General features: G+C 35.1%; 1 protein-coding gene across 2 annotated transcripts in view; it reads left to right on the top strand.

Annotated features, from left to right (window-relative positions):
- The window catches only part of MTREX (Mtr4 exosome RNA helicase), a 111,146-nt gene that overhangs the window by 61,214 nt on the left and 26,477 nt on the right, over positions 1-23,455 (top strand). For both annotated transcript variants that reach the window (XR_004381753.1, XM_032850489.1), the window contains exons 19-21: positions 4,956-5,084; positions 18,012-18,122; positions 19,387-19,575. Coding sequence is in view for 1 of the 2 variants with exons in the window: in XM_032850489.1 (XP_032706380.1) it covers positions 4,956-5,084; positions 18,012-18,122; positions 19,387-19,575 (429 nt within the window). In the remaining variant the exon portion in view is untranslated. The remainder of the gene's footprint in view (positions 1-4,955; positions 5,085-18,011; positions 18,123-19,386; positions 19,576-23,455) is intronic.

Below are 23,455 nucleotides of genomic sequence, written 5' to 3'. Positions count from 1 at the left end.
CTCATTATTTATCATTTCTGGTTTATTTTATTGGATCCTGTGGATTCAAGTTACCATCTGGAGTTATTGCCTTAGTTCAGTACAACTGTGCTCCTACCCATTATTACCAACATACCCATTATTAAGTATGTGGCAGACTTAATAATTTACTATGTATGTATAGTTTCATTTTTAAATCATTTAGTAGAAAAAGAAATAATTTTTATACTGTCTTTTATAGTTACATAATTACTGTTAACCAGTGCTCTGATTTTTCATGTAGATTTACTAATGTCTAGGTTCACTTGCTTTCAGCCTCAAGAATTTCTCATATTTTTTATAAAGTGGCTTCTGCTAGCAATAAATTTTCTGTTTTTGTTTATCTGGGAATATCTGTTTTTGAAAAACAACTTTGCTGGATTTATAGATTCTTGGTTAATATGTGTTTTTCTGTGAATATGCCAATCACTGCCTTCTGGTCTCCATTGTTTTGTTTTTGCTGAGAGGTTTCTGCTGTTAATCTTAACTGTGGTCCACTGTAAGGAGTCTTTTGTTTTTTTTCCCCTCTTGCGGATTTCAAGATTCTCTGTTTTGGCTTTCTGCATTTTCACTATGATGTGTCTCCGTTCATCTCTTTATACTTATTCTACTTTGAGTCCATTGAACTTCCCAAGTATGTAGATTAATATTTTTCAGTTAATTTGGGACATTTTCAGCCATTATTTCATCAGATATTTTTTCATCTTTTTCTCTCTTCTCCTGGTACTCACATTATGGGTGTATTCTACTTATTGGTATCCTACATTCATCTAAGGTTTTGTTCATTGTCTCTTTTTTCCCCCTGCTTTTTGGGTTACATAATCTCTCAATCTATGTACAAACACTTTCTTCTACTACTTCAGAAGTAGCAGTTATTTCTTTCATTTCAGGCATACTTGTACTTAAGAATTCAAAAATTTCCTTTTTGGTAGTTTTTAATCATACCTGTCTCTCTATTGATATTCTGTATTTGATATAACATTGTTATTTTACCTTTCTTTACTTAATTACGATTCCTTTAGTTGTTTGAAAATATTTATACTGGCTACCTTACGTCTTTGTTTAATGCGATATCTGTTCATTCTCATAGGCATTTTCTTCTGTTGCCTGCTTTTTTCTGGTATTTAGGTACTGGATCATACCTTTCTATTCATGTCTTACAATTTTTTCTTTGAAATTGAACATTTTAAATAATATAGGTAGCACTCTTGGTACTGGTCCCTCTTTCCCTCCCCTCACACAGTTACATTGTTATTTCTTGTTTATTAGTTTAGTGATTAGCTTGATGGAGTGAAGTCTGTTCCAGTCCCACTTACAAACTTCTTTGTTCTGAGTGACACTTTAGGACTTGTGGTGTATGTGAAGCATGGAAGCAGTATCCTCAAATCTTTTTTTTTTTTTTTTTTGAGATTTTATTTACTCATTTAGAGACAGAGTATGGATAGGCAGGGGGCTGAAAGAGAGGGAGATGATCAGGCCCCTGTGGAGTGGGAATCCCTCATGGGGCTCAGTTCTAGGACCCTGAGTTCATGACCTAAGCTGAAATCAAGAATAGGATGCATAACCAACTGAGAGAACCAGGGGCCCTAAGCGTTAAATCTTTATGGCTTGCCTCTCCCAGCATGACAACAGTGCTTTAAAGGTAGGGTAAACAAGGGTAGTTGAGGCCTCAGTATTCTCAGCAGCACTACATCTAAGATAGAGCCTCGGGCCAACCATTGGTGGCTGGCAGAAGAAGGGTGCCCCCAGCACTCAGCCTCATTTGCCCAGAACTTATGCTCATCAGTGGGTTGGTGGGAGCAGGATAAGCAATGCTGCCATCCTATGTCTTTTGGGAAGATGGCCCTCCAACTGAGAGCTGCAGGGAGAGGGAGCCCTACTGTGTTTTTGGATTCACTAGTCTGCAGTTTTTGTCTTGCTGAACTAGGAGAAGTGAGGTGGAAATGATCTTGGTTTAGAGATCAGACTCATGTTATTTGTAATAAATTTTGTGGATTTTCTTGAATAGATGTTTCTTCACCTCCTGTGTGCCCTGAGAACTATTTCCAGAGACTTTACATGGTTGGTTTTTTATAACTTTCCCAAGTTTGCTAGAGAGCAGGGTTTGTGATGCATTCTTCATGTTGTCATGCTGGTAATTGATGTCAGGTTTTATATTTTTAAGGGAGAAAAATTATACGTAACAATTATAATTACATTTGCACACACATACATAGTGAACAAGTTTTTAAATGATTTACTTTTCTTGGTCCTTAATCCATGTATAAAAGTAGTACCAATTGATGAGAATTCTTTTAGGCAAATATGGAATGGGGACTAGAGTAGAACACATTTCAGTTTTTTTTTCTGCTTAATTTGGTGGTGAAACTCATTTCTCCACTGAGTTACTTACATTTGTTCACTAAAAACATGAAGTACTTAATTTATTGATTTTGTAATCTAGGTCAGAATACTAATAACAGAGATTTTTGTGGCTAATAGGGTTTGGTAGAAAGAGGAAAAACACACAGTAAGGAAGAAGATATTGGAAGCATTTTAAATAGATAAAAATGTAATTGTCAACATTGTCAAAATTTATTTTATATTTCTTTACCTTCTACAAACTTGAAATTTTCATCAAAAGTATATTTTAATCTGATAATTTCCATTTATAGTGTGAAATTAGCCACATTTTAAAAGTAATGAAAAGTTAGGAAAAAGAAAGTTCAATTATATGATTAAGAAGTTAAAAATAAGGATGTAGGTGTAAAAATTAAAAGAATGTATATTAAGACCATCATTAAGCCAACTAGAACATTTAGTAACTATTCTCTTATGTAAAGGATGACATTGTTGATCCACCTTTACCACAGTATAGAGCTTAGAAATAGTTCAGTGAAAACGATTTTATCATCTTTACTTTTAGAGAGAGAGAGAGAGAGAAGAAGCACACAAGCAGTGGGGAGAGACCGAAGGAGAGGGAGAGTCTTAAGCAGGCCTCATGCTCAGCACAGAGCCCAACTCTGATACCGTCATCTGAGCCAAAATCAAGAGTCAGACACTTAATCAACTGAGCCACCTGGGTGCCCCAAATTATTTTATAATCTTTAAGAAATACTTTTAACAGAAGATTTCCATTTAATGCCTCAATAAAGAAGTCTTTGAAGGGTGTTCCCGTAGTACACTTAAGGATATCTCTGTAATGTGAATGATTTTGGTAACTTTACAAAGAAAGAGGACGTAGATTACTTGAGTTCCAATGGTCACTTCTCTGACTGTTTTGCTTACAGAGGAAGAATATTAAGTTTAAAAATAAAATCCATAGGATTGGAACTAAACACAAAAGACAGTTTTAGATTATCTAGATATAGTACAGATTGTTCATAAATCTTAGATTATTTTTGTTTGAATACTCACTTGTCCCCTAATCCTTTGGAGTTCATTCATTCATCAAACTTTGGAATGGGTCTTACCCAGAGGGTTTTTTCCCTTCTGGAGGCAAAGATAACAGTCATTGATTCTCCTTATAGTCTTTTGTCCTCTGGAAGAATTTAACAGTTGGGTTATAACTTCCTAGCTCATTGTTTCATAAAATCATTTTATCTTGACTAAGCTTTACATAAATATATAATTTTTGCAGCTACAAACTTAATTGAAAATACTAATCAGGGGGTGCCTGGATGGCTTAGTCAGTGAAGCATCTGCCTCCTGTTCCGTGGGGAGTCTGCTTCTCTCTCTCTCCCTCTGCAGCTCCCCCTGCTTGCACTCTCTTGCTCTCTCTTTCTGTCAAATAAATAAATAAAATATTTTTTTAAAAAAGTAAATACTACTTAGCTTTGGTTTGTTTCTATACCAAAATGAAGACTGTTTTGATGAAACATCTTTAAAAATAGGAAAAAAAACCCATATTTGGAAAAAAAAGTAGTAGTACATGGAGGAAAATACTGGGTTTGAGGAATGGAGCTTATGCTTTCAGAAATTTGAATTCAGTAATTTAAAATAATTATTGTATTTTTGGTTTGCATTTGGAAATGTATTTGTTAAGTGGTAGTTTATTGCGGAGATCAATCATAGCTATGGGTTTATTGTCATTTCTTGAAAGTTTTTCAGTTTTGAAGAATAACTATGCCTAGAGGATACCAGGTACTTAGTTCTTTGACATGTTTACTCCTCAATCAAAATAACTTTCCTTTTATCTATTTTATGCAAAAGGGACCATTCAAAAAAGACCAAGAAAATATCTTAATGCTCTTTGAAGGATACTGCTGTCAAGCAAATTATCATAAATTACAGATAAAATTAAGCCTTGGATCTTGAGAACCATATTTTTATTAGAGAATATAAAAGACAAAAGTCTTTTAATAAAATGATATAAAATCACGTTAATGAGGTGCCAGTGTGCTAAGCAATAAAGTAATCTACTTTAGTATAATTTACATGTTGTTTAATTAGGATAATTTGAAGACACAGATTTATTTTCTGAAACTCTTCATTTCTTATAGTCTTTTTCTAATTCTATAACATTAAATAAAATTATAAACTAATCATTGGAAACTTAAAATGGCATTTTATGTCAGTTAATGGTTCGTACTTTTTTTTTTTAAAGATTTATTTTAGAGAGAGACAAAGTGTGAGCAGGGAAATGGGCAAAGAGGGAGGGCAGCTGATTCTATTTAAATTCATAAGTATCAAGTCTATAGCCATACCACCTTGAACATACACACACTCAATCTCATTTGAATTCATAAGCATCAAGTAATTTCTGTGTTTTTTCATCTAGTGGAGCATGTTGAAGGATGAAGGACAGCCCTTGTTGCATGAAATAAACATTTACTGTGCTACATGTGCCATTCATAATGCTAAATACTGAGAACATAGTCCCTGTACCTATGGAACTTAAAATTTGTGGGCCAGGATTTAAGAAATAATGAGCTTCTTTTATCTTGTTTTTTTTCTAGCCTAATTCCGGTGAACTGGATCCTTTATATGTAGTTGAAGTACTTCTGCGCTGTAGCAAAGAAAGTTTGAAAAATTCAGCTACTGAAGCTGCAAAACCAGCTAAACCTGATGAGAAAGGAGAGATGCAGGTTTGCACTTTATTTCCATCTTCAGATTTCAAATATTTTTTGAATTATTTATAATCACTAGATTTCCTGAATATGATTATAATGAACATACGGTCTTGATTTCTAAATGGGAAGATTTCAAGGCTTTTAAAGGTATGTTAAAGCCATTTAAAATATCAGAAGGTTGGTTAATGAGATTTAAACTCTGTTTCTAGGGGCTCAGTCGGTTAAGTGCCTGCCTTCCGCCTTCGGCTCAGGTCACGATCCCAGGGTCGTGGGATCGAGCCCCTCATCCAGCTCCCTGCTCAGTGAAGGGCCTGCTTTGCCCTCTCCCTCTTCCTGCTGCTCTGCCTACTTGTGATCTCTCACTCTGTCAAGTAAATAAATAAAATCTTTAAAAATAATAATAATCTCTTCTATTATCAAATTTTGGTCAGGTAAATAATGATAAAGTAAAAGATAAAGAGAATATAATAATATAAATTTTCACATGAAGTTGGATTTTACTTGAACTGTAATGATATTTTATCATTTTTGTGATGAAATAACGTTACAGTTTTACTTCATCCTATTTATTGTATTCCTATGAAATACTGAAGCAGAAATTTGATAATTAAAAATCCTGCATAAGTTTCCTTAGTTGAAACCATTTAATTTACATGTGCTTTTAACAGAATTTTAGTTGAAGTATAGTTGACATAATATAGTAATCTGAGGGTTGCAATATAGTGACTCAGCATTTTTATATATTAGAAATGCTCACCACAATAAGTGTAGTGACCATCTGCCATCATACAAAGTTTTACAGTATTATTGGCTGTATTCCCTATGCTGTACTTGTCATCCCTGTGACTTATTTCCTAACTAGAAGTTGTTATCTTTTAATCCCCTTCACATGTTTCATCTGTCACCTCACCCACGTAGCTTCAGGCAACCACCAATTGTTCTGTGTATTTATGAGTGTGTGTGTGGTTTTGTTTGTTTGTTCCTTTCGTTTTTTAGATATTACATATAAGTGAAATCATGAGGTATTTATCTTTGATTTATTTCACTTAACATAATAACCATGGTGTTGCGCATTCATCCATGTTGTTATACACATGACAAGATTTCATTCTTTTTTATGCCTGAGTAATATTACTCTGTGTGTGTATGTGTAACACATCTTCTTTATCCATTCATTTGTTAATGGACAATTAGATTGCTTTTTATCTTGGCTGTTACACATAATGCTACGATTAACAAAGAGGTGCATGGATCTTTTCAAATTAGTGTATTTTTTTTTTAGGGTTAATACTCAGAAGTGGAATTATTGGATCATGTGGTACTTTTGTTGCTAATTTTTGAGGAGCTGCCACATTGTTTTCCACTGTGGCTGTATGCATTTATATTCTCACCAACAGTGCATGAGGGTTCCCTTTTCTCCACATCCTTACCAACACCTACTTCTTAATTTTGTGATACTAGCCATTCTTACAGGTGGGTGGCAATATTTCATTGTGATTTTGATTTGCATTTCCCTGATGGTTAGTAATACTGAGCATCTTTTCATGTGTATGTCAGCTCTCTGAATATCTTCTTTGGAAGCCTGTCTTTTCAGGTCTTCTGCCTATATTTTAGTCAGATTTTGTATATGTATTTAGTTTTATGAGTTCTTTTTTTATTATTATTAATTCTTATTGGATATATCATTTGTAGATATCTTCTCCCATCAAGTAGATTGCCTTTTCATTTTGTGGATGGTTTCCTTTGTCCTGTGAAAGTTTTATAGTTTAATGTAGAACCTTTTATTTTTGTTTTTGTTGTCCTTGCCTGAGGAGCCTGATCCAAAAAAAAAAAAAAAAAAAAAAGAATTGCTAATGCAACAGTACCTATGTTTTCTTTTAGAAGGTTTTAAAATTGTTGGGGTTTTTTTTGTTTGTTTGTTTTGTTTTGTTTTTTTACAGAAGAATGTGAGTGGGGGCGGGGGAGGGACAGAAAGAGAGAGAGACTCTGAAGCAGGCTCTGCGACTAGCACAGAACCTGACATGGGGCTCCATCTCATAACCTGAGCTGAAACCAAGAGTCAGATGCTTAACTAACTGAGCCACCCAAACGCTCCTTCTAGGAGTTTTTATGGTTTCAGGTCTTGTATTTAGGTCTTTAATTCATTTTTTTATACGGTATAGGAAAGTAGTCCAGTTTAATTCTTTTGCATGTGACTGTCCAGTTTTCTTGGCACTGTTTGTCACTTAAACTCTCTTTTCCACATTATACATTCTGATTACCTCTTTTTTTTTTTTTTAGATTAATTGACCATTTAATGGTGGGTTTATTTCTGAACTCTGTTCTGTTCCATTGATCTGGGTATTTTTTATGCCAGTACCATACTGCTTTGATTATATAACTTTGTAGTGTAGTTTGAAATCTGGAATTGTGTTGAGCTCCAGCTTTTTTCTTCTTTCTTAAGATTGCTTTGGCTATTTGACTTGATTCTGCATCAAGATCTTTGTGTTTAAGATTATGTGTGTTTTAAGATTGTGTGTTTTAGTTCTTCAAAAAATCGTATTTGTATTTTGATAAGGATTACATTAAATCTGCAGATTGTTATGAGTGGTATTCCTTTCCTTTTTTTTTTTTTTTTTTTTTAAGATTTTATTTATTTGAGAGAGAGCACAGGCAGGGGGAGGGGCAGTAGGAAAGGGAGAAACAGACCCTGCTCTGAGCACAGGACTACCATCTCAGGATCCCAGATTCATGGCCTGAGCTGAAGGCAGACATTTAACCAAACTGACTCACTCAGATGCCCTGAGTGGTATAGACATTTTAACAGTATTCTTTTAGCCCTTGAGTATGGTATATCTATCCTTTATTTGTGTCATCTTCTCTTTCTTTGATTGCTGTGTTATAGTCTTCAGGCACTTTTAAAAAGTACAGGCACTTTTCACCTTTTTAGTTAACTGTATTCCTAGATGTTTTATTCTTCTTGGTGCAATTGCAAATGGGATTTTCTTTTTTTTTTCTTTTTTTTTAAATTTTATTTTTTATAAACATATATTTTTTTCCCCAGGGGTACAGGTCTGTGAATCGCCAGGTTTACACACTTCACCGCACTCATCATAGCACATACCCTCCCCAATGTCCATAATAACCCCACCCCTCTCTCCCAACCCCCCTCCCCCCAGCAACCCTCAGTTTGTTTTGTGAGATTAAGAGTCACTTATGGTTTATCTCCCTCCCAATCCCATCTTGCTTCATTTACTCTTCTCCTACCCCCTTAACCCCCCATGTTGCATCGCCTCTCCCTCATATCAGGGAGATCATATGATAGTTGTCTTTCTCCGATTGACTTATTTCGCTAAGCATGATACCCTCTAGTTCCATCCACGTCGTTGCAAATGGCAAGATTTCATTTCTTTTGATGGCTGCATAGTATTCCATTGTGTATATATACCACATCTTCTTTATCCATTCATCTGTTGATGCACATCTAGGTTCTTTCCATAGTTTGGCTATTGTAGACATTGCTGCTATAAACATTCGGGTGCATGTGCCCCTTCGGATCACTACGTTTGTATCTTTAGGGTAACTACCCAGCAGTGCAATTGCTGGGTCATAGGGTAGTTCTATTTTCAACATTTTGAGGAACCTCCATGCTGTTTTCCAGGGTGGTTGCACCAGCTTGCATTCCCACCAACAGTGTAGGAGGGTTCCCCTTTCTCCGCATCCTCGCCAGCATCTGTCTTTTCCGGACTTGTTAATTTTAGCCATTCTGACTGGTGTGAGGTGGTATCTCATTGTGGTTTTGATTTGTATTTCCCTGATGCCGAGTGATGTGGAGCACTTTTTCATGTGTCTGTTGGCCATCTGGATGTCTTGTTTGCAGAAATGTCTGTTCATGTCTTCTGCCCATTTCTTGATTGGATTATTTGTTCTTTGGGTGTTGAGTTTGCTAAGTTCTTTATAGATTCTGGACACTAGCCCTTTATCTGATATGTCGTTTGCAAATATCTTCTCCCATTCTGTCAGTTGTCTTTTGGTTTTGTTCACTGTTTCCTTTGCTGTGCAAAAGCTTTTGATCTTGATAAAATCCCAATAGTTCATTTTTGCCCTTGCTTCCCTTGCCTTTGGCAATGTTCCTAGGAAGATGTTGCAGCGGCTGAGGTCGAAGAGGTTGCTGCCTGTGTTCTCCTCAAGGATTTTGATGGATTCCTTTCTCACATTGAGGTCCTTCATCCATTTTGAGTCTATTTTCGTGTGTGGTGTAAGGAAATGATCCAATTTCATTTTTCTGCATGTGGCTGTCCAATTTTCCCAACACCATTTATTGAAGAGGCTGTCTTTTTTCCATTGGACATTCTTTCCTGCTTTGTCGAAGATTAGTTGACCATAGAGTTGAGGGTCTATTTCTGGGCTCTCTATTCTGTTCCATTGATCTATGTGTCTGTTTTTGTGCCAGTACCATGCTGTCTTGATGATGACAGCTTTGTAGTAGAGCTTGAAGTCCGGCATTGTGACGCCACCAACTTTGGCTTTCTTTTTCAATATTCCTTGGCTATTCGCGGTCTTTTCTGGTTCCATATAAATTTTAGGATTATTTGTTCCATTTCTTTGAAAAAAATGGATGGTACTTTGATAGGAATTGCTTTAAATGTGTAGATTGCTTTAGGTAGCATAGACATTTTCACAATATTTATTCTTCCAATCCAGGAGCATGGAACATTTTTCCATTTCTTTGTGTCTTCCTCCATTTCTTTCATGAGTACTTTATAGTTTTCTGTGTATAGATTCTTAGTCTCTTTGGTTAGGTTTATTCCTAGGTATCTTAAAGTTTTGGGTGCAATTGTAAATGGGATTGACTCCTTAATTTCTCTTTCTTCTGTCTTGTTGTTGGTGTAGAGAAATGCAAGTGATTTCTGTGCATTGATTTTATATCCTGACACTTTACTGAATTCCTGTACCAGTTCTAGCAGTTTAGGAGTGGAGTCTTTTGGGTTTTCCACATATAGTATCATATCATCTGTGAAGAGTGATAGTTTGACTTCTTCTTTGCCGATTTGGATGCCTTTAATTTCTTTCCGTTGTCTGATTGCTGAGGCTAGGACTTCTAGTACTATGTTGAATAGCAGTGATGATAACGGACATCCCTGCCGTGTTCCTGACCTTAGCGGAAATGCTTTCAGTTTTTCTCCATTGAGAATGATATTTGCGATGGGTTTTTCATAGATGGCTTTGATAATATTGAGGTATGTGCCCTCTGTGGGATTGTTTTCTTAATGTCTCTTTTACAGTTTATCTCTGTGGAGAAGCATAACAGATAATATTGATCCTGTTGCAACTTCACTAAACTTGTTTATTCTAACAATTTTTGGTAGAGTATGGCTTTCTATATATAATACTGTGTCATTTGCAAATGGTGACAGTTTTACTTCTTTCTTCCCAATTTGGATGCCTTTTATTTCATTTTTATGTCTGATTGCTGTGACTAGGATTTCCAATACTATGTGGAATAAAAGTGGCAATAGTAGTCATGTTTTCCTTCTTCCTAATCTTAGAGGAAACGTTTTCAGCTTTTTACCATTGAGAATAGTGTTAGCTGGTTTTGTTACGTGTATTATATCACTTTGAGGTATATACCAGTTTTGTTGGGTTATTATCATGAACAGATGTTGTATTTTATTACATGTTTTTTTCACCTGTGGAAATGATACGGCTTTTATCCTTTTGTAAATGTGGTGTACCATGTTGGTTGATGTATGGATTTTTGAACCATCCTTATATCCCTGGAACAGATCCCACTTGATCATGGTGAATGATAACTTTTAATGTATTGTTGAAGTCAGTTGCTAATACTTTGTTGTGGGTTTCTGCATCAGTGTTCATCACAGACACAAGCTTGTAATTTTCTTTTTTTGTAGTGTCTTCGTGTGTTTAAGAATTAGGATTATGCTGGACTCATAGAATGAATTTGGAAGCATTCCTTCCTCTTCAATTTTTTAAAAATAGTTTGACAAAGAATAGATACTAACTCTCATTTAAATGTTTGGAATAATGGGGTACCTAGGTGGCTCAGTTAGTTAAGTGTCTGCCTTCGGCTCAAGTCATGATTCCAGGGTCCTGGGATCGAGCCCCATGTCAGGCTCCTCGCTCATAGGGGAGCCTGCTTCTACCTCTGCCTGCTGCTCCCCCTGCTTGTGCTCTCTCCATCTCTCCCTCTCTCTCTCTGTCAAATAAATAAATAAAATCTTAAAAAAACAAAAATAAGGAAATAAGTATTTGGTATAATGTGCCTGTGAAACCATTTAGTCTTAGACTTTCATTTGTTTGTAGTTTTTTGATTATCAGTTCAATTTTAGTACTAGTAGTTGGTCTGTTCACATTTTCTGTTTCTTCTCGATTTACTCTTGGAAGATCGTATGTTTCTAGTTTATCTCTTTCTTATAAATGGTCCAATTGGGGGCACCTGGGTGGCTCAGTGGGTTAAAGCCTCTGCCTTCGGCTCGGGTCATGATCCCAGGGTCCTGGGATCGAGCCCCGAATCGGGATCTCTGCTCAGCAGGGAGTCTGCTTCCTCCTCTCTCTCTGCCTGCCTCTCTGCCTACTTGTGACCTCTCTCTCTATCTCTCAAATAAATAAAAAATATCTTTTTAAAAAAATGGTCCAATTGTTGCCATATAATTTTTGGACTACTCTATTATCATTATTTTTTGGTGTTGGTTGTAACTTCTGTCTTATTTCTAACTTCATTTATTTGAATTATCTCTCTTTGTCTTTGATGAGTCTGGCTAAAAGTTTATCGGTTTTGTTTATCTTTTCAAGAACCAGCTCTTAGTTTTATTGCCCTTCTCTGTTGTTTTTTAAAGACTCTATTTCACTTATTTCCACTCTGACCTTTTTTTTTTTCTACTAACTTTTTTCCTAATATAACTGTTTACTTTTTTTTCTAGTTCCTTTAGGCATAAGGTTAGATTATTTGATATTTTTCTTGTTTCTGGAGATAGGCCTATATCATACTATAAACTTATAAACTGCTTTAGATGCATCTCAAAGATTTTGAATTGTTGTGTTTCCGTATTGATTTTTCTCAAGGTATTTTTAAAATTCTCTCTTTGATGTCTTTGTTGACTCATTAATTGTTCTGTAACGTGTTGTTTGGTTTCCTTGTCTTTATGCTTTTTCCAGTTTTTCTTTGTTAATTGAATTTTAGTTTTATACCATTGTGGTTGGAAAAGATGCTTGGTATGATTTCTGCCTTCTTAAATTTATTGAGACTTGTTTTGTGGCCTAACATGATCTGTCCTGGAAAATATTCCATGTGCACTTGAAAATTATGTTCTATTCTGCTGTTTTTGAATGAAACATTTTGTATATATCTGTCTAGTCTATGTTTTCAAAGCAACAGTTTCCTGATTGATTCTCTCTCTAGATGATCTATAGATGTAAATGTTAAAATTCCCTACTACTATTGTATCACTTTCTCCAGTTGTGTCGCTTAGTACTTGCTTTATATATGTAACTGCTCCTGTGTTGGATGCATAAAAAATTTATAATTGTTGGGCTGCCTGGTTGGCCCAAGTTGGTTAAGTGTTTGACTCTTGGTCTCAGCTTAGGTCTTGACTTAGGGTTGTGAGGGGTTGTTTGTTTGAGAAACTCTTTCTCTTGCCTTCAATTCTGAATCATGGTCTTGCTGGGAATAATATTCTAGGTTTTGGGGTTTTTTTTCCTTTCAGCACTTTGAGTATATCGTGCCACTTTCTTTTAGCCTACAAAGTTTCTCCTGAAAAATTATCTGATGGCCTTATGGGGTTTCTCTTGTATGTTACTAGTTGCTTTTCTCTTGCTGCTTTTAAAATTCTCTCATTTATCTTTAATTATATTAATATTTTGCTTATTGTCTGTCTTGATGTGGACCTCCTTGAGGTCATCTTGTTTGTGGTTTTCTGTGGTTTCTAAACCCTCATGTCCCTTTTCCTCTCCCAGGTTAGGGACATTTTCAGCTATTATTTCTTCAAATAAGTTTTCTGCTGCTTTCTCTCTTAAGATGGCACATAAGTATTTGAAGGCTGATATACTGGAATTTTGTTATTCTAAAACATTGTTTTAAGTATGTGGTGTATTCCTAGATTTTTTAGGAAATGTCATTGTAATAATATATGTCATAATAAGCTTTGATTTATCAAAATTAAAATCTGCCACTGCAGAGTCAGAGGGCTGCTACTTTGGATTAGTTCAGATGACAATGGAATCCAGAATTGGCAGTATTTAAGGAGACTGTTCATTATTAAATGTTTTAAAATAATAATTAAGAGTATAATTTTATACTTCTGAATCCCAGCTATTCCTTAGTTTCTAGTCCTCGGTCTTAAAATTTGTTCCATAGAATTCCAGCACCATTGAAACTTGTATGATTTTTTCCATAATGTTTATTTTACAATTGACTGCTTAACTGTAAATGAGAGTAAAACTCCCACAATTTAGCAGATAGTTATTGTTCTCAAAGTTTTTACAACTTGGAATGGCATATACGTGGCACACATGTCAGCATTCTTTTTCTCTCATGGCAGACATGATAAATCGTGGTATTCTTTTCCAGAGAACCCTTAGATTCTTCCAAGAAAATGACCTAATGACTAATTCATTAGAGTTAGCATTTTAAGGAAAACGTGTTTGTTGTCTGTCTTGCTTTTAGGCTCAGATTTTAAGCCTAGCAGCTGTTCCCATTTTACTTAAAGATACTAAGAAACTTTATAGTACTTCACAATCATGATTTGTCTCAGTTTAATAGCCTGTGCAGGTTAGACGTCATTGGATCCTAGACAAACTGTGTCTATAGCATTTTTTTGATTGAGGTATAATTGACTTTTTTAAAATTTTTTATTCAGTTCATTTCAGGAAATTAAGGGGAGGTGTGTTAGCATGAAGTATATATATCATATTGTCTCTGGTTTCAAGGGGTTTACAGCTTAATGGGGGAATATTTTGTGTTCCACTTGCTGAACATCAGAAATGCATCCTCTGACGGGTAGAGTGTGTTTGAGGAGGGAGATCAGTAAAGGTTTTATAAAAGAAGTATTAAGAAATTCACCTGATTTGTAGAAATATTTTCAGACAAGAATTGCATTTGTAGCAATGGAAGCAACATATACAGAGCATGAAACATTCCTTTTTTGTTTGTTTGTTTGTTTGTTTTTTAAAGATTCATTTAAAGATTCATTATTTGGGAGAAAGAGAGAATGAGTGAGGGGAAGGGCAGAGTGAGGGAGAAAATCAGTCCAGACTCCATGCTAAGCTTGGAGTCTGCTTTCAGGACCCTGAGATCAGGACCCAAACCAAAACCAAGAGTCAGACACCCAACAAACTGAGCCACCCAGGCACCTCAAAATGTCCCTTTTTAAAAAGAAGTAGGTTCTGTTATATGTGGTTAAATGATAAAGGTACAAAAAAGAGGAGGACTGTAGCGTCAGAGATGGAATACATATATATTGTTTGCTTTTATAAATTAATATCTTGAATAGGAATCCTGGACACAGGGAAATCATTCCACAGATAATTTATAAGGAAATTTCATCTCTCAACTGCAGTTACTATGTAGCCTGGGTAGGTTTGAACCAAATTTCCTTTACATGAGATATGAGTAGGAAATGGGATTTCCACAGTTATTTTCTTTCCTTTAACTTGGGAGTGTGTGTGATACCAAATTTAGCTTTTTAAATGCTTCTTAGATTGCTGCAAGCTTTTGATTAATTTCCAGAATCCTGGGAAGAAAATTAGATCAAGACACATATTTAGTTTTTAAAAATCTAAAATTTAATAAAACACATCAGTTTAAATAACTTTGCCTGGACTTGATTAAAATGTAGTTGGTTCAAAAAATACCTTTCATTGGTTCATTGGTTCAAAAAATTGGTTTTCATTGATTCAAAAAATAAAATAAGATAAAAATACCTTTCCTGGATGAAAAGTTTAAAAATCACATTTTAGTTAATAGCCTTGATTTGAAGAAATGGCATTGCCTGAAACTTGTTTAGACTGTATTCACTTAAAGTTCCCGACTTCTCTTATTATCTTTCTACCTTATTATTTGCTTATCTTAAAAGGGGAAATTGATTTATGGCGAGCTTGAAAAGATTGGAAAGGTCTGTTCCTGCTATGGTATTTTAACAAGTTTGCAATAATTACCCACACGATTATTTGGATTTATATAAACCAATCTTATATTATGATAAGTCTGAATTCTAAGTTACTTTATAAGGTTAGTAGGGTTAGAAAATTACATGAATTACATTATGCAAGTATTATGTTTTTAGATCTCTGTGTATAGAGATTTATCATGAGAACTATTCAGTTGGTTTTTAAGCATTTAACTTCTTATTTACAAAACTTAAGTTGTAGAATCTTCCTTTCCTTGTACTTAAGGAGACATTTGTTGGAGGACTTTTGTGGTGTCTTTCTTGTCATTAATGAGAATAACCATTAATGAGAATGAGTTGACCATTTTTGGATAATGTTTATTACGGGAAACATTAGAAATTGAGCAGTTTCTGACTTGCTTCTGAATCAAGTCTTTTCTGTATGGTGTTTATTTTGTTTTCAAGGAAATTCTCAAATACTTGTGCTAAATGAATTCAGCTTGAAATACACAAAGCGTATACTTCCTGCCTAAAGCCAAGTGAATTATTTTGAGGTTTTCTGCCATTTTGGATTATGTACATTCACTTCAGTGTTCTCTTTCCACTGAAACAGTGCATCTAGGATTTGCATGGGTCACAAACTGGTGGTTTAAAGCCAGTTTAGCCCACATAATGTCTCATTTAAAAACAAAATTGACAGTTTGAGAATAAAAGTTATATTAAAGGATTATAATCAAATAAAAGTAAGCATCCACAAATCCATACTTAGGTAGGTAGGTAGATAGATAAAATATAGAAAGAATGAATCTGTTAGAAAAGTCACTGTTAGGCAGCTACCACAAATGAACTCAGGCAAGAATAATCCATGGGTGCTGAAACTTGTGAGTTGGAAGTTTAGTGAGGAATGGGATATTTACAACGTATGAGTCTACCCTGAATTTCTTATTTATTGTAAAGGGGAGAGTAGTAACTTTACAGTAGAAAATGCTAGAGATAACCACCTGAATTGAGTAATAAGAGTTAGTATCACCAGTAATGTTGATCAGTGGATGAGAAGAACAGAAAACCTCACCTCTGCCAAAAATGCGTACCCCGAATCTGATGATTCCTTATAAGAAACTCAAATTCCGAGGCATTCTGCAAAACAACTAGCTCATTCAAAAATGTCAGTAGCCTGAGCAGCACAGAAAAACTGAGAAGTGTTCCAGATTAAACTAGAATAAAGAATTACGACAACTGAATTTAATTCATCATCCTAGTTTGGATGCATGGAATGGTGGGAGGGAAGGAGAGAAGTATAAAAGATAGTATTAGGGAAGTAGGTGAAATTTTAATATGGACCATAGATAAGACAGTATCATATCAACATTAAATTTCCCTCTTTAATACTTGTACTGTGACTGTGGTGTGTGTGTGTGTGTGTGGAGCGAGAATGATAAAGCACAGGGGGCAAATGTAAATAATTGGTGAATCTGAATAAAGGCATATAGGAGCTCTTTATTCTGTTTTTGTAACTTTTACCTTTGAAATTATATGACAATGTAAAACCCATAAAAACAAAAGAGGTGGGGAGTATTCTGGATTTTAAAAGATTAAGGAGACCTGACAGCTAAATGCAATAAATGATCTTTGGCTGGATGCCAGATCTGAAAGTGGTGGTGGTGGTAGTAGTATCCATAAAGGACATTAATGAGCCATTTGGGGGAATTTGAATATGAACTATATATTAGATGATAATGTATTATTGTTAAATTTTTATGATATATGTGGCTATGCAGGAGAATGTGCTTGTTCTTAGAAGACACATGATAAAGTATTTGCTGTTAAGGTGAAGTGACAGGTTACCTGCAAATTAATTTCAAATGTTAAATTAAGAGGAGGAACAAGGAAGGCAGAAAGAAAAAACACACCCTCTAAAACCCCCCAAAATCTTATCTGGAAAGAGAAAAAGCACATATGGCAGTTGAGAAAATAAAATGGACAGTTTGTTTATTATTGTTTTGGTCATTTTCAGATAAGAAGTTGTATTTATCCCCTTTAAATGGCATTCTCTATTTTTTCATTCTTCATCTTTTTCACTTATTAACACTTAACAGATACCTTTTCTCTTTGTTTATTGAGTATGATCTGTGCTGATATTTTAGTTTTGGTATATACAGATTTGTTGGCACTTGTTTAATATTTAATATTTGTTAATATTTAATAATAATATTTAATAAATAATTACTAAAATATGAATTTGGACTTTGAAAGTATTAACTTCTCAGTGTACAGATACCCTCATTTAAAGGAAGCATACTTAAAGGAAGCAAAATGTCATATTTGATGGTGAAGGAAGGGTATTCTTGTCAGGAGAAAGCATTAAAGTTAGTTTGAAGATCGGTGATTCTTTGTTATGTCTAATGGAGTATACTATTTCTTCTGGTTGAAATACTTTTTTCATCTGCTCTTCATTCTGGCCCATCCAGAGCTTACATGAACCTTACTTGGCCATCTAAAGCTAAACCAGGAGTCTTTCCTTCCTTTGTAGTGTTATTGTACCTTAAGGTGTTCAAAAAATGCCAGTAAATGAGGACGTGAAAATGAATTCTGTATTGCAGGAATGAGTTATGTTTAGGTACCATTTATTTGCCTGTTATTTAGAGGTTGAATTATTTTTTAGTTTTCAGGTATAGCTTCTAATAAGATAGAAGCTTCCACAGTGATTATTATCAACTACTATGTGTGTCACAAATTGTAAATGCAGCTTCGTTTTAAGGATTCAAGCTAAATTTAGGAAATGGCAGAGATTGAAAATGTGCATTTTTAATTGTAGTGTTCTTTAACTTTTTCTTGGTAGGTTGTTCCAGTTTTGGTACACCTCCTGTCTGCCATCAGCAGTGTTAGGCTTTACATTCCTAAAGACCTTCGACCAGTGGATAATAGACAGAGTGTTTTAAAATCAATACAGGTATGTGTGTTAATTTTACAAATTTAAACGTAAGTTTCATGTAAATATAAGTAGGATTTATAGCAAGACAACTTAAATGCTTTAAAATGTATCGCTTTCTTTCAAAAAAAAAAAACTATAAACACTGCTGTCAGTTGCAGTTCTTTTTAATAAAAAATAATAGCAGATCTTTGTGTAGATTGTCCACTTCTTGAATATACCAACAAAGCGAGTTACTAAAGGAGATCTTATGGAGGAAAACATGGCTACTATTTTATACAAAATATGTTTTGCTTTATTATTTGTTGAGTGAAAATAACTAGACTGTATTCAGAATTTTATGTATAAAATCATATGCCAGGACTTTTAACCATTTCTTAGTGTAGCTAATAAATTAATGAAATAGTTTTATTTTCAGTAGGAAAAATTATGACATTCTAGAATTTTATTTTCCAGTAGGGGAAGAAAAGGAATTTTGTCATTTATTTAGTCAACAAATACTTGGATTAATATTTACTATGCTGCAAAGGCTCTGTACTAGAATTTGAGAAAACAGATAGATAAACAGGACGCTTTCATTAGAGTAGGAATAAGCTGTGGTCCTTAGATAGGCAGGCTTCCTGAATTGAAGAATTCTCCTGACAGTTTTACAGAACTTTATGTGGATAACCTTTTTTTTTTTAATCCCTAACATACCAAATCCTATTTTACCCTTAAGGCCTATTGAAGACCCTGAAGGGGTCCCAGGGGGATACTAGCCTCTACAGTGAGCTGTCCCTTCTCTGAACTCACATGCTCGTTATAAATCATGTTAAAAAAAATTTTTTTTTTTGATAGGGATCTGGAACCCTTTAAAAAATTTATCTTTCCACTCCATAGTGCACCCCTAGGAAGCAGCTAAAGAAAACACGAGAAAACTAAAAACAGTTTATAGTTGGGTTGTTAAATACAGCATTATTTATAATAATAAGAGGTTATAACAACCTAAAGATACAATTCTGTGTTTATTCATAAGTTGTGCCACATTCAGAACTATTGAATTCTAAATACTGGAGTTATTAATAAATTTTACACATCCCTATATCAATAAATCATAGTACAGCAATTTAGAAGGAATTTTCAAAAACATATGCATATAAAATTGAGCTCCACTTGAGGTGCATTTTTAAGTGCATGTTTCTCTTTGTGCATAGAAAAACATATAAGGAAATATTTATTTACTCTTAATAAATATTTGTTATTTGTCTATAAAATGAAAAAAATAATTTTAAATTTTGTGTTTTAGGAAGTTCAGAAACGTTTTCCTGATGGTGTTCCTTTATTAGATCCTATTGATGATATGGGCATTCAGGATCAAGGGCTGAAAAAAGTTATCCAGAAAGTGGAGGCTTTTGAGCATAGAATGTATTCTCATCCACTTCACAATGACCCAAATTTGGAAACTGTGTATACGCTTTGTGAAAAAAAAGCACAGGTATGGCAGAAATATTTTTTATCATAAAATCGTATGTATGTCACTAAATTATTGAATATTTGTTTTATTTTCCTTTCCTACTGGTTTCATCAGCTAAAACAGGGAAATAGCTTATCTTTTAAGGAGACTATCAATTCTTACTAGCAAAATAAGATAAAAATCATTTTAATTTGATATTTGATGGGTTTTCTTCAGTTTTTTTTAATGTAATACAATTCATACAGCATTAGATTCACTCTTTTAAAATATACAGTTCAGTGGTTTGTAGCATATTCACAAAGAACTGCAACCATACCACTGTCCAATTCCAGAGCTTCCATCACCCCAAAAAGAAACTTCATACCAATTAGCAGTCACTTCATATTTCTCCCATCTTACAGATCCTGGCAACTATAAATCTTCTTTCTGCCTCTATGGTTTTGCTTTTTCTGGAGATTTCATAAAAATAATATCCTGCAATATGTGGCCTTTTGTGTCTATTCTCTTTACTACATGTCTTCAAGGTCCATCCATGTTGTAGCAAGAATTAGTACTTTATTCCCTTTTAAGGGGGAAAAATATTCCACTTATGGATATTCTACATTTTGTTTAACAGTTCATCAGTTGATAAACATTTGGGGTTTTTCCACTTTTTGGCTTTTATGAATAATTCTGCTACCAACATTTATGTACAAGGTTTGTGTGGATATGTTTTCATTTCTTTTGGGTGGAATTAGGTAGAATTGTTGGGTCATATTAGTAAGTCTGTGTTTAACCTTTGAGAAACTGTCAAGTTTTTTTCCAAAGTGGCTGTACCACTTTATATTCTCACCAGTGATTTATGAAAATTTTTATTTCTCCATATTCTCACCAATGCTTATTATATTGTCTGTGTTTTTGATTATAGCGTTCCTAGTGGAAAGAAGTTGTAACAGTTTGGCTTTTTTTTTTTTTGCTTTTTTTTTTTAAGATTTTATTTATTTATTTGACGGACACACAGCGAGAGAGGGAACACAAGCAGGGGGAGTGGGCGAGGGAGAAGCCGGCTTCCAGCCAAGCAAGGAACCCGTGCAGTGCTGGAGCCCAGGATCCTGGGATTGTGCCCTGAGCCGAAGGCAGAGGCTTAACAACTGAGCCACCCAAGCGTCCCAGTAGTTTAGCTTTTTAGAGTAATTAGCTGTAGTCTGTAACCAGAAAAGCATTCTTAGAGCCATGGTGAATAATGAATTTAGGGAAAGTTTTTCAAAGTGAACACATTCCTTTCTATTACCCACTTCTCTTCAACTAGAATCTTTTGTACTAAAGAAGTGTCACTTTCTCCCTGAAACTCACATCTCCTTACTGTTAGCTTTTTCAGCTTTTATCCTATGCCACTTGAACCACCTTTGTCTTCCTGTTTCAAAGATCATTATTTTAAGCTCCTTAGGGTCAGGTATTTCATTTTAGCTGACTTATACTCTCCCATATCCCAAATGATCACTGCTACTTACTGAACATGCTTGGGAGTGGAAACTTCTTGGCTTAACAGAATAGTATGTTTAATTCACAGTTTACAGCATTCTTTCTAGCTTTCTGTGAGCTAACATAATGGGGCCTCTTACCCCATGGGCAACGAACATAGAGAGACCATTCCATTAGCTCCTTCCCTGCTTCATTTACTTCTGTGTTGCCGCCAGAGAGTCATCCTGAACAGGTCCACAAAACAAGAACAGACACTTGAGCTTGGCTGAATTGGTGAATAGAAAGCATCCACAGAGAAGGCAGTATGATAAAGCCAGAGAGAGTGACATTATCTAACTTACTCAGACATGACTGAAAAAGGCCTCAGTGTCTGGCCAAGGAACTAACTAAATACACTTGCTTTGAAAACTCAGCAGTACATAGAAAAATGCTTGTGTAGGTGCATTAAATGCTGATATCAATGTGGACTGTGATTACAATTTAGCACAAATAAAAACATATACCAAAAAGACTAAAAGTAAAACCTGAAGTGGTGGTATGTGGGGAATGAGATTATAGTAACTGTTTTTTCCTTTTTTTTTTTTTCCTCCCCAGTTGTCTGTAATGTACTTATAGAATATTTTACAATGAGAGAAAACTACAGAGTTAACGGGGAGGGAGGGCGGAAACCAGTCTTTTTATGGCCTCCGAGTGACTATAGGATAGTCACATCCCTTAGCCCTACCTAAGAAGGCTTCAAAAATCTAATCCTTCAACTCTAACCATTTTAAGTACTCACACCTTTTGAGCAAGCTTTCCTCCTTCTAGGAATTAAGACTCCCAAGTGTGAGGTAGTACACGCATGTTCTTGTAGCATTGTCTGAAAAAGCGAGTTTATATAAAAATAACCTCAGCGTTTCATCAGTAGGGAATTAGATGTGTGACTTCTACATATCATGGAAATCAACATGGACATTTAAAAAAAAAAAGGGAGGCACCTGGGTGGCTCACTTGATTAGACGTCTGACTTCAGCTCAGGTCATCATCCCAGGGTTCTGGGATCAAGTCCCGCATCTGGCTCTCTGCTCAGCAGGGCGCCTGCTTCTCCCTCTACCTCTCCCTGCTGCTCTGCCTACTTGTGCTCTCTCTCCCTGGCAAATAAGTAAGTAAAATCTTAAAAAAGAAGAAATGAGGTAGGGGCACCTGGGTGGTTCAGTCAATTAAACGTCTGCCTTCAACTCAGGTCATAATCCCACCATCCTGGGATCAAGGCCTGCATCGAGTTCCCTGCTTAGCACTCAGTCTGCTTCTCCCTTTCCCTTTGCCCCTTCCCCTATTTGTTCTCTCTCTCTCTTAAATATCTTTAATTTAAAATAATATTTTTTAAAAAGAGGTCATTTTACATGTAGTCTTTGCAAAATGTATTGCAAATGTGTGCAGATGATTTATTAGGGAGGAGAAAAGGAAACTGATCTTACTTCTGTGGGAGAAAATACATGTAGTTATGCTTTTACAGACATGAATATATCTGTTCTTTTAAAATTCTGTGGGAAAAGATCTAAAATGGCATTATCTAACAGAAATATAATGCAAGCCACTTACGTAATTTTAAATTCTAAAGTAACCACATTTTAAAAAGTGAAAAGAAATGGGTGAAATTGATTTTAATAGTATTTTCATTTAACTCAATATATCCAAAATACATTTTAATAAAAATCATTAAGGAAAAAAAATCCTTCACTAGCAGGCCCTCTTCTGCTAACCAGTAAGTTTTATATGCCTCTGAGTACTTAGCAGTCTGCTCTGCTCTGCTCCTGTGGACATCCTCAATCAAGGAAACTTCAGAAAACAACTTTTTTTTTTTTCTAATAGACCTGGTAAGTTATGCTAGGTAGCAGAGAGTTATCTAGAAAGTCTTCTTATCCTCATAGCATTATGACAACACATTTGATTGTAGCAGTATAAATAACCATTAAGAGGGGCACCTGAGCGGTTCAGTGGGTTAAAGCCTCTGCCTTCAGCTCAGGTCATGATTCCAGGGTCCTGGGTCTAGCCCCGCATCGGGCTCTCTGCTCCCTGGGGAGCCTGCTTCCCTTCCTCTCTCTCTGCCTGCCTCTCCGCCTACTTGTGATCTCTCTCTCTGTCAAATAAATAAATAAAATCTTTTTAAAAAATAAATAAATAAATAACCATTAAGGGATTGGATTCTGAAGGCTGACAGAGTGGTTTTGAATCCCATCTTTATTACTCACTGGCTCTGATCTTGACCAGTTTACTTAGTAATCTCTGTCTGTCTCAGATTTTTATGTTGGTAAACATTTAGTGTTAGTTACCTACCTTACACAATTGCTATAGGAATGAAATGAAATAATGTAAAGCACCAAAAGTAGGGTACATAGTTAGCTGTCTGTAAATATCCATTACTGACCATGGTCCTTGCCTTTATCATTTCTGCTCAATT

The sequence above is a fragment of the Lontra canadensis genome, unplaced genomic scaffold (genome assembly GCF_010015895.1).
Source record: "Lontra canadensis isolate GAN:19392208 unplaced genomic scaffold, GSC_riverotter_1.0 scaffold4, whole genome shotgun sequence".
In the NCBI taxonomy this organism is placed as follows: domain Eukaryota; kingdom Metazoa; phylum Chordata; class Mammalia; order Carnivora; family Mustelidae; genus Lontra; species Lontra canadensis.
Note: the sequence above shows the minus strand (reverse complement) of the source record. Positions and strands in the feature narration are given on the sequence as shown.